This window comes from Halichoeres trimaculatus, unplaced genomic scaffold, assembly GCF_033239565.1.
Source record: "Halichoeres trimaculatus isolate MK-OKI-2021-1 unplaced genomic scaffold, fHalTri1.1 fHalTri1_scaffold_1, whole genome shotgun sequence".
NCBI classification, from domain to species: domain Eukaryota; kingdom Metazoa; phylum Chordata; class Actinopteri; order Labriformes; family Labridae; genus Halichoeres; species Halichoeres trimaculatus.
In genome coordinates this window covers 28,327,888-28,338,286 of record NW_027437179.1, presented here as the reverse complement: position 1 = coordinate 28,338,286, position 10,399 = coordinate 28,327,888, and the positions used below count along the sequence as shown (strand labels likewise).

Here is a 10,399-nt window from a genome sequence, read left to right as displayed (position 1 = left end):
GAAAACCTTTTTATTGCGACTTTTGATTTTCTAGTAATAAAATCATTTTAAGAATGAAATGTAGCAGGTAAGGTGTGGAGTCTTACAGCAGGAGGAATAAGTGTAAAAGATATATTTGGATTGAAATGCCAAAACCACATCTTTGAGTCCAGCTACGATGTGTTATCAGTGGGACTTCAGAGGTCTTTGCTTATATTTCCATATTGTGAAACTGTATTTTGATAACAGAATGTTGGAGCCTGCGGTGCAGCTACTTGGTTTGTTAGATTTGAAGCCACTATAAAGGTTCAGCTAATTGTCCCGTGGTGAAGTTTATTGCAGTCACTCACTGAAGAACTTGTGTGCAAATCTGGCTGAAATGACTTGAAAAGCACAATTGGTCTGTTAAAAATTGTGGAATAGGATTGGTGACTTCTGGAGCCACATGTGTGGCTAAAATGTGTGTTTATGTGTGTACAGTATATACATATATGAATACAATCTCAGTGTAGTAAAAGGTGCATGTGTATAGTTCTGTAAATATGTAAATTTATGTTTATATTGGCTTACAGGAAGTTATTTAAGGAATGCAAAAATCAAATTTAGATTTTAATTTATAACTTGTGGCAGTGAAGAGTGTTATTTAAAGTAAAATATTGATAAGATTTATGTATGATGCTAAGTAGCTCTTTGTACTAGTGGCGGTATTCACCAACATGTCAGAAACATGATCTAAATGTGAGGTGGCAAAAGAGCCCAGCTCTGTAGGCTGCAGTTGTCTACAGGATTTTTTCCTGGAATGGCATAGAAGAAGTTTGATCTTGTCATTTGAATTGTTCTGCAAGGTCTGTTATCTGCCTGAGACAATATTTTCTCACACAAGAATAAATGCTGTTTGAAACAACCACATGCGTCGTCCATCTTTAAACCTCTCCTCAGGTGCTTGACTTAGTGTTTCAGCTTCAGCTCAGCAGAACAAGGTATCGCTCCATAAACAGAATTCTAAGTAAAAGAAGAGGGAATGTCTGGACTGTTGTTACTTCATTAATGTGGCTGCAACCCTGAAAGTTAGCTTTTATGCTTCACTCTGTCAACAGTTGACCCTAATTGCATTCCCATGGTCGATTACTTCTAATATTGCCCGCAAATACAGTCACCTGTTTTCAGGTAAATTCAAAAGACATCTTCCTCCTGATTGCATTTTGTTACACAATGTAGGAACCTGTAATCTGTTTGCAGGTGTCCAGGGAGGGTAGAAATATCAAGGGATAAAAGAGTTTTGTCAGGTGATGATGTTAGTCATTTTTAAAGCGATAAACTTAAGAAACTATAGACAAATTTATAATATGTTCAGTACTACAAGGGTATTATTTGGTGATCAAAATTTTGTACACTGATCTAACAGACTGAGAGAACAAGAGTGGAGTTAGTTTCTAACTACTCAACTAACTGGTGGGCTAACAGCTAACTGCCTTTATGGCTGGCAGCACTTCAAATACACCAGTGTAGGAGGTCGACACTAAAATTTGCTCAACTTCTCATCAGACTGCAGCAGAAAACTCTTCTAGACCTTGTCAAAAAGGTGAGGAGTTAATTCCCATTAGGGCCAGCTTGTTCAATCTAGAAAGAATACTCAGCCAATTTAGATGCCAGCCATTACAGGAAAACTTTTCTGCATGTCTGTCTAGATTGCCTCATACTGCCACATAATTTTAGGTATTATGATCATTTATACCACTAACAGCTTAACTCCTTTGATCCTCATTCATTATGTGGAACATCAAATCTGTAGGACTAGATTTTCTGTCTCCTGTAATAAAAAATAAAAGACATCTTTATTCCATGGTATTCATAGAAAAATGCTTTCGGTCTCACAAATTGAAACCCATCCTACTAAAATCTCTTTAAGGCCAATACAAGGGAGTCTTTGTGCAACCTGGGATTTATTTTATAATACTATAGACATACTCTTAAGACTTGAATTGACATAAAACCCCTAGGGAGGACATGAGGAGGAGGCTACCGTTTTCTAGACCGTCTTTACAAAACTATTATCCAAAACCAGAAGTCGCCTGAAGTCACAACATTAAGTGATAGAAAAAACACTGCGAGATGTCAGGATCTTTTTCTAAATGTAAAATATGACGCTCACACTAGCATGGTTCAACATCTTGCAGAGAGAAATGAAAGATGTTCAGGGTAATGAAAAGTGGTCAGGTGTAACAGGTTGGGATTTCCTACTTGTTTTCTGCACAAAATGTAACATGAATACATGAATGAAACCTTAAAGAGTGGAAACAACAGCTGGATATGAAGCAACAGCATGTTTTCAAGTTCTGTAGCAGGGAAGAGCCACCGCATTCATACAGGGCAGTGTATTTGTTCAAGGCTCTGTATGACACATAGCAGCCTATCCCAGTCATGCCAGTTTCTTTTGTTGATATTCCAGTTTTTCTTGGGCCTTAAATGCACCATATTTTTGTTTCTTGCATATCCTGTTGTGTAACATATTGATTTTTTTTGTCTTAAAAAAACTTATCTGAGAAAGTTAATCTAACCCCCTGTCTTAACTTACACCAGAAAAAGTAGTTCTAGCATATGAATGAACTGTCGTGTTTGATACATTCACTGTCCGCAAGGAAAATTTCTGTCGCAGTAATAAAACAATATAAAAACATTTAAATATCATTTAAATTATTTTCTACCACAGTTCAGTTTAATAAAACACACTAATGATGTTTTTTCCACCCTGACTCTTTCAGACTGAAAGCACTGATGCAATGACACACTTACTTTCTTTTTTAAGAAAAGAAATAGGTTTTTAAATGAGCTCATATCTCCTTAAATAGTGAAAAATGTAGTGTTTAGTCCCTGTGGTCAATGTCTGTCAAGTCCAACAAGTGTCAAAGAGGGTTCAAAAATATCTCAGAACCAGTGTATAAACTACTGTTGACTGAGGCAGAGCATCTAGATCAGCACTTATTGTCCTATAGAAGAGATAAGAAGCCGTTATCTGTGGTGTCCTGCTGGTCAGATTTCCCCCCTCGAGAGCTCTTGCTGGGGTTTGGGGTGGTTGAATACTTAGGGGGATATCGAATGAAAAGACGGTCCTCCTCCTTTTTGATCCACCTCAGAAGCTTGGTGATAGCTGTGATGGCACAGGCCTTTGTCACCAGAGGACTGAAGCAGGTGTACAGCTCAAATTTACTTGTGACCTAAAACAAAGAAAACAACAAACACTTGAGATGATGAGGCTCAAACAAACTTAAATCAACTACAGAATTATAGAACAACAACATATTCATGGGAGCTTGATGAGAGAATAAATGTGAACTTGTCTTTATTTCTAAATTTTATTCAAGCTATTTTTTATGAAAGATTTACTTGACTTTATGTCTTTGTCTTGTAAGTTAAAATATCTATGTTTGCATTGTGACATATTTCTTTCACTCCTGTTAATGTTAACATTTTTTTACTCTGTAACACACCAAGTATTTTTTTTAAAAATTGTGCTTAGGTACTTTTGTTTTTTTCTACACTGTTCCCAAAAATGTTGGGAGACTGTAAATAAAAGAAAATGTGATTATTTGTAAAAAATACTGAAGCCATGAATTTAATGAAAAGTTACACAAATACATCAAATGAATAAAAGCCTGACACAAGTTTTTCTTAACTTGTTTCTCAGACTAAATGCTCTCTACAAACCCCTGATATCACATCCTGGTGTATTTATCAGCAGTGAAATAACTCTAATCTTAAAAAGCTACAGCTAGAAGATTAATAACTCAGCTTAGCATGAAGATCATCTAGCTTTACAGTCGTACTCAGGTGCAAGACACAATATTATTACATTGGATGTTAAATTTTAAAAACAGAATGAAAGGAAGCAACTCAGAACTTTATGATGGTTAAACCTTTAGACAGATATGTTAGCTGTTGTACAACCTACAGCTCATCCATGGACAGTATTTAGTTGCTCATGTATCCATAGACATACCCAGGCCAGCAGAGTTTCCCTCTCCGCCACATGGTAGATCAGCTTGAGGGGTCGTGAGGTGCTGTGGATGCGGCTGTGCATGTACCGGTAGAGGTCTAGCAGTCTCATTTTCTCCTCTTCACTGCTGTACGGCGCCTCCATCTCTGGGCTGCAAACGGCAAAAAATCACAGGCGAGGGGTTACAAGAAGGGATGGGTACCGTTCACACTTGAAATGATGAGGTACCGATGCCCGGTACCTGGCAATCAGTATCAGTACTTAACAGTACCAACTTTATGTACTTGTGTGTGTGTTTATGTGGTAATAAATATTGTTTGTTTGAATAATAAAATCTCAAAGTTTTTCAATGTGACATATTTAGTCTTCAATATATAATCTTGCAATGCTGTGTTCATGTCCAGCATGGAAAACTGCCCACTCTTTCACTCTCTCCCAGTCACAAGTACCATGTTTAAGTACCTAAACATGGTACCATTTAACTTACTCGCTACTACAGACGGAATTTGGTCGGTACCTATATTAGTACCTAATTTGGGACCCATCCCTAGTTACAAGGAGAAGAATGCAAAAAAAAAAAAAAAAGGTTAAGGTGCACTGTGAGCACACATCAGAATGAAGCATTTTTTCAATCATCAAAACTACAGCTTTGGGACAGGATAGTAGAGCAGTCATCAGCCTTACAAAACTCTGCTTTAAAAGCATTTTATTAAATGGGACTTTTTGTTTTTTGGAACATTGCTGAGAGGAGAGTTTAGTGAATAGAATTAACTTGAATATTTGTATGATTTTATTTTGAGGTTTCGCTTTGCTGCCGACTAATGTAATAAGAGACTTTATGCTTTTACTTCTGCACATTAAGAGGTTAGTGAAGATGAATTGGCATGATTGGTTTCAAGTTTGTTCCTCTTTTCCTTTAACATGAATCCTTGTATTTCGATTATAAAACATTCCCTCTTTATTTTTAACTTTATGTAAAGAGTGAGTGGGTTTTCCTTCCTTCTTCTAAACACAATTCTTAAGGCCTCCATGTCTAATACATATTATCTTTGTTGTTTTCTTAAGATATTGATCACTTTATAAATCACTGTGTGATTAATGACACATCTGCAAACAAACCCACCTGGTGAACTGTGTGAGCTGCCGGTAGTTGTCTGGCACATCAAAGGGCTTGTACATGAAGTGCCTGAGGTCTGAGACGCCCACCTGGCTCACGCTGTACGACTGCACTTTGGCGATAAGGCTCAGGGAGTTCTGAGCCACCATGGCCTCTTCAATCTTCCTCTTACACTCGGCCACGGCATAAAATGCCTCCTTGTCTGTTGAGAGCAGCAGCAAACAAACAGTGCATTCTGGAGGGTCCAGGTAAGAGATGTATGCATAAAAGTAACAGTCCGGGTTAAAGAGGGGGAGGCAAATTGGAGTCCAGATCTCCCCAGCCTGAAAGGCAGAGGAGGCCCCGATGAGGTTGAGCAAAAGGTGGACGTCTGCAGGATCCAGTCTACTGTCCTCAATCACTGTCTTTTCCTGGACAATTGTGAGCAGCTGGTTCTTAGCAATGAGGATGGAGAAAACAAGATTGGGTGTGATGGCTTTCTGTAGAATCTGACTGAGAGAGTCCCTGAGAGAGGAAGCTAAAGGCAGGCAGTGTACGGCTGCAAGCAGGAAGCTGGGGTCAGAATCCACTAGGTTGAGGAGTCCATCCAGGATCTTCTCTGATCCTGCCAGAAGTCTCCTCAGGTCATAGTTTTTCTTGTGTTCAAAGATGCGGGATATACTTGCCTGTGTTAGCATGCTTATGATCTGATAATAGACATAGAGAAGCTCTCCACGTAGCTGTCGCTCAGACTGACGACTGCTGGAGACACACACCAGCACCAGGGGCCCCTTCTGTAAGAAGACCACAGTGTGCTCTTCTGGAGAAAGAAAGGAGAGAGGCTTTCAGAAAACACAGGTAAGAAATACTGTCTGCTGATCTTTTCATTAAAGTATCTCTGTATCTCTGTCCTAGTACTTGTCCTGGTACTTCATCAATTATGCTGAAACAATTTAGAGAAAATCTTATCACCAAACTGCTGAAAGACAACTCTGTTTACATAAAGAAAAAGATTAAACACAGAACAGTTAGAAAATTGCTCTAGTGTCGATGATATATTCAATTCTTCTGTCCCTTGGTGGACATTTAAAAGATGACACAATAACTACAAATGTATCTCAGTGAATAACAGCGTGAAAATATTTTCTGTCCGTGATTCAAGAAAGTAAAAGCTTAATACAGACTGGACCAAAGGGTGTTGTATAGTATTTTTCTACCATAATGTGAACAGTTAAGCCCTAAAGCTCAGAAAATGAAATAAAAAATCCCTCAAAATATTGGATATCTACCTTTGACTCAGAGTAAACAACTACTCAAACTCTATGAATGCTGAGTATCTCTCAGTCTTGTTAGGTATAAGAAACCACAGTTATGGGGAAGACTACTAGCTTGACATTTGTCTTGAAGACAGTCATTGACACCCTCCACAATGAGAGGAAGCCACAGGAAGTGCTGTTTGCAGTGAGATGTTTTAAAGCATATTGATGGAAAGATGGAAACTGGCTGTACACAAGCAACAAAGATGACCGCAGCCTTGTAAGGATTACCAAGAAATGTTGATTCAAGACCTTTGAAAAGCCTCACAAGGAAGTGGACTAAGTGTGTGGTGGCTCTTGATGCACTGACACCAGTCTGTTAACCAACTAAAGTACTTGCTGGGTAAATGAACATACTTTTCAGTTGTTGGACACTTCTGTATTTTAAATTCTTTTTCTGATCAATTTCAAAAATATAAAATGCATGATTCTTTTTTAAATGATACGATGAACAATAAAAAGGACTTCTTCACTATATATTCTGATTTATTGGGATGCACCTGTATACTGCTCTAAACAGAAAAAAAATGTTTTTCACTACTGTCTGGTACCATCTTTGCACTCACTCACACACACACACACACACACACACACACACACACACACACACACACACACACACACACACACACACACACAAATTTCTGTAACTTGGAGTTTTACTGTGGAGTCTGAATTTACAATTACATTTAAAATGTATAAACTAAATTAATGTAGAAACAAAACGAACGCTTACCTGAATAAACTGAGCGGATGATATTATCTCCACTTTGAACAAATGAAACCAGTGCCATCATGACTCCCATTGTCGATGAAAGAGCCTCTTCGCTACCATATCGTGAATAGATGGGTTTCCCTGCTTCGCTTAGCACAAAGACATGCTTCCTATGCTGCCGCCAGCTCTCAGCTGTCACATCCTCATCACGGTGAGACAGGAAAGCAGGTGATTCCTGGGTGCCTGCCTCCAACAAAGGAGATGACCTTCCTTTCACACCTATACCTTGCTCCTCTAGTTTGGCCTTGGCCAGCATTGTAACAACAAACTCTCCAGAGTCACTCTGGTCATTGTCATTAGCAGCACCTTCGCCTCCTCCATCGGACTGCTGGGTGGACATGTTGTTGTGACACTCCAAGTTTTCTGTCTCTTCAGTTTCTGGCTCTGTTGCCTGGTTAGGATGAGGCTCTGCATCGATACTCTGGAGCTCTGATGTAACATCAGACGACAGGGAATCTGCAGGCTCCTCTTTGTTAATACTGGCACTGTGACTCTCCACCACATCGGGAAACATGTGATTTCCCAAGAGGGAGAGAGAAGTTGCCAAGTTATCACCTAAGATGAAAGAGAAATTAATCATACAATGAAGACAGGTACTCTTAAATTCAGAATGACTTTGATGACGGATGGTAGCTTACCAGGTGGATGGCTCACAGAGGGAGGATCACCAATCTTTACTCCCTGTGCCTCTCCTTCTTGATTATTGTCTCTCTCCATGATACCATCCCAGTCACTGGACAAATAAAGAAAAACAACCCTTTGAAACCCTCGATCCTCAGTACAAAGCTTTAATCCTTCTTTTTCTCAGTGGTTGTAGCTGAGCCTTGAGACAGCATGCATCTCCGTATCTAATGAATAGGAGCACTCATAGTGGACTAGTGTTCAGGTCACATGATAAACAGAGGATAACTGGTTACAACAGAGAATTACAACTCCAAGATATCTACCAGACTCTGGAATTTAAGACTGATTACAACTTCAAGCAGCCTGGCTAATGTTGCCCTACAGATTATAACTGTTATTTGACCGCCACAGCAAGTGACCTAATGTTTGTTTATTTACGGCATAATCTATTTTTAAAGCAAAAGTTAGCTTTCATTTTAAATTTCCCTTCGCCACAAAGGTTAACTTTTCAGATATGAAAGTGCTTCACTTGGAAAACCGATGCAACTCAGGTGTACTGACTGCAGTTACACGGCTAACAGTGCCTGCTAGCTGGCGACATACAGATCAATTTCATGGCCTTGGCTTAACAGTGAGCATGCAAACAGTCTTGTTCAACTAAAATTAGACAGACAAGAATGAACTACGAAACTTACGTTTTTGGCACAGTCGAAATGCTTAGTTGTAAGTCTACGTCGACACATTAAGCTTCGTCGGCAACCCAAGCTGTCAAGAATGAGAAGCAGAAAACAAATTTTCCTCTTACCACGGTAGACATCCGGAATCTCTGATGACAAGTTTAGAGGGCCAATCAGAGTGCTCGGTAAGAAAGCCTAGTCCCGCCCCCCTCTAGGGTTGTCAATATATTTCGCAGCTTAAGCCATTTACGTAAAATAATAAGTGTTGAAATGATGCTGTCATTTCTTCCACACTCGCAGAAAATGGCAGGAATGGAAATGTATAATTATAGAATCCCTTTAGTTCAGTTTAATATCGTTATAATGTTCCTATAGCATCATCACTGATTCATTAAAATGCTCAATCTGGCGATTTTTTTTGCGCAATAATAACTCAAATGTCAATGTGTTTTTTTGTTTGTTTATTATAAAGCTAAAAAATTAGGAAAATAGAAGCACATTTCTCTCGATCCTACGCGTTCTGTCGTGCTACGTAACTACGTCACTTCCCATTCTCTACTTTTCACCGCTGATACAAACATCCCAACATTAGACATGGCGGCTAGGATGTCAAACGTTACATAGCCATAGCGATGTTTTTAGCATTGCCCTTTGGATAAAGAGTCCCTCTTTTGAATCCACATTGAAGCAACAACCGGACACAATGGAGGAACCGTGGGATTTCGAATTTTTGTCCCGAATCGCTGACGGCTGCTTGTCATTCCTCTCTGAATTTGTGGACGACTGGCTGGCTAACGACATGAGAGTATGCATCTTCAAAATTTTATTTGGCTGGTTAATTTGTAGTCTTATTGCTATACACTTTGCGTGGAAGTTCTACGGGAATACGGTGAACGACATGTACTATCGGCAGGGTAAGTTTCCCTTCACCTAATTAATGTCACTTCTGCGCTTTAACTGACAACACGTTGGCTTTATTTCTATTTGTCAATGTTTTCAGGGGCTGGACAGAACGGGGGCACACCTGATACAGCTCCTCACCTCAGTGGATGGTATGTCCGCACAAGCATGCAGCCTTAAACAGGCTTATTACCCCTTTCGCTTCCTAGTGCCAGCATCTTTAGTATTTAAATTGTTATTGTGTCAGATGGCCCCGGATCTAACTGACTGACTCTGAATGTTTTTGTGTAGAAAGTAGTGAGGGTGCACAGCTAAATAAAATGTTATATGGTCTCAGCTGAAACTGCAGCTTCTCTGTTTACTCACATGTAATTGGTGACTGTAAACGTGAGCTAATATTTCCCCATTGTCATTCTTCAATTTTAGAACTTCATGTTTTAGTTGATGGATGATGATTTTTTTTTCTTACAGGGAAAGCAAAGCAGGAGCAGATCTAAAGACTCACCGAGATTGACAGGACCATGATGCTGAACTTGGGAGGACTTAACTAAGAGTTTACATTTTTTATGGACTGAAATTTTTCTGACCATGGAGCAACTCCCATGCATTCAAGACCAAGCCAACTTCTGCCCAGAAGGAAATTCTGTCATCACTTTTTATTCTTACCAAAAAGGTTACACTTAAACCCACTTCAGTAATAATCAAGTGCTGTGTTTTGTATCCTGGCCTGTTAGCATAGGTCATGAAAAAATCTACATTAAAAGGTTATTAATGGAGTGTCATTGCAATGAGAAAAATCTTGATAAGTTTGCGTGCAAATTATGGGTGCTTTAATAACATTAATTTTTAAGTTTTCCATGTTGACCAAGTGCATTGAAAAGGGTGTTAAAACTTAATTTTCATCTGTCAGTTTTTCCACACAGGACTTTTTGAAATTAGATCTTCTGTTGCATAACAGAAGTTATGTACACGTGCAAAACATTAGAGAATAATCTCTATCACTGCGCCTTTGTAGAAATACACAGAGCCATAACAGAT

The 10,399-nt window shown here is 39.1% G+C and overlaps 2 protein-coding genes across 2 annotated transcripts; one reads left to right on the top strand and one right to left on the bottom strand.

Annotated features, from left to right (window-relative positions):
* Positions 1-993: 993 nt before the first annotated feature.
* Positions 994-8,626, bottom strand: mon1bb (MON1 secretory trafficking family member Bb). The gene is made up of 6 exons (XM_074697424.1): positions 8,480-8,626; positions 7,799-7,893; positions 7,122-7,715; positions 5,097-5,889; positions 3,977-4,124; positions 994-3,194 (listed from the first exon to the last, which is right to left on the bottom strand). Exons 2-6 carry the CDS (start codon positions 7,875-7,877, stop codon positions 2,967-2,969), a joined length of 1,842 nt encoding a protein of 613 aa, XP_074553525.1. The 5' UTR covers positions 7,878-7,893; positions 8,480-8,626; the 3' UTR covers positions 994-2,966.
* A 383-nt stretch (positions 8,627-9,009) lies between these two features.
* On the top strand, positions 9,010-10,372 carry tcta (T cell leukemia translocation altered). Its single transcript, XM_074698417.1, has 3 exons — positions 9,010-9,375; positions 9,462-9,513; positions 9,833-10,372. Exons 1-3 carry the CDS (start codon positions 9,165-9,167, stop codon positions 9,873-9,875), a joined length of 306 nt encoding a protein of 101 aa, XP_074554518.1. The 5' UTR covers positions 9,010-9,164; the 3' UTR covers positions 9,876-10,372.
* The last annotated feature ends 27 nt before the right edge of the window (positions 10,373-10,399 follow it).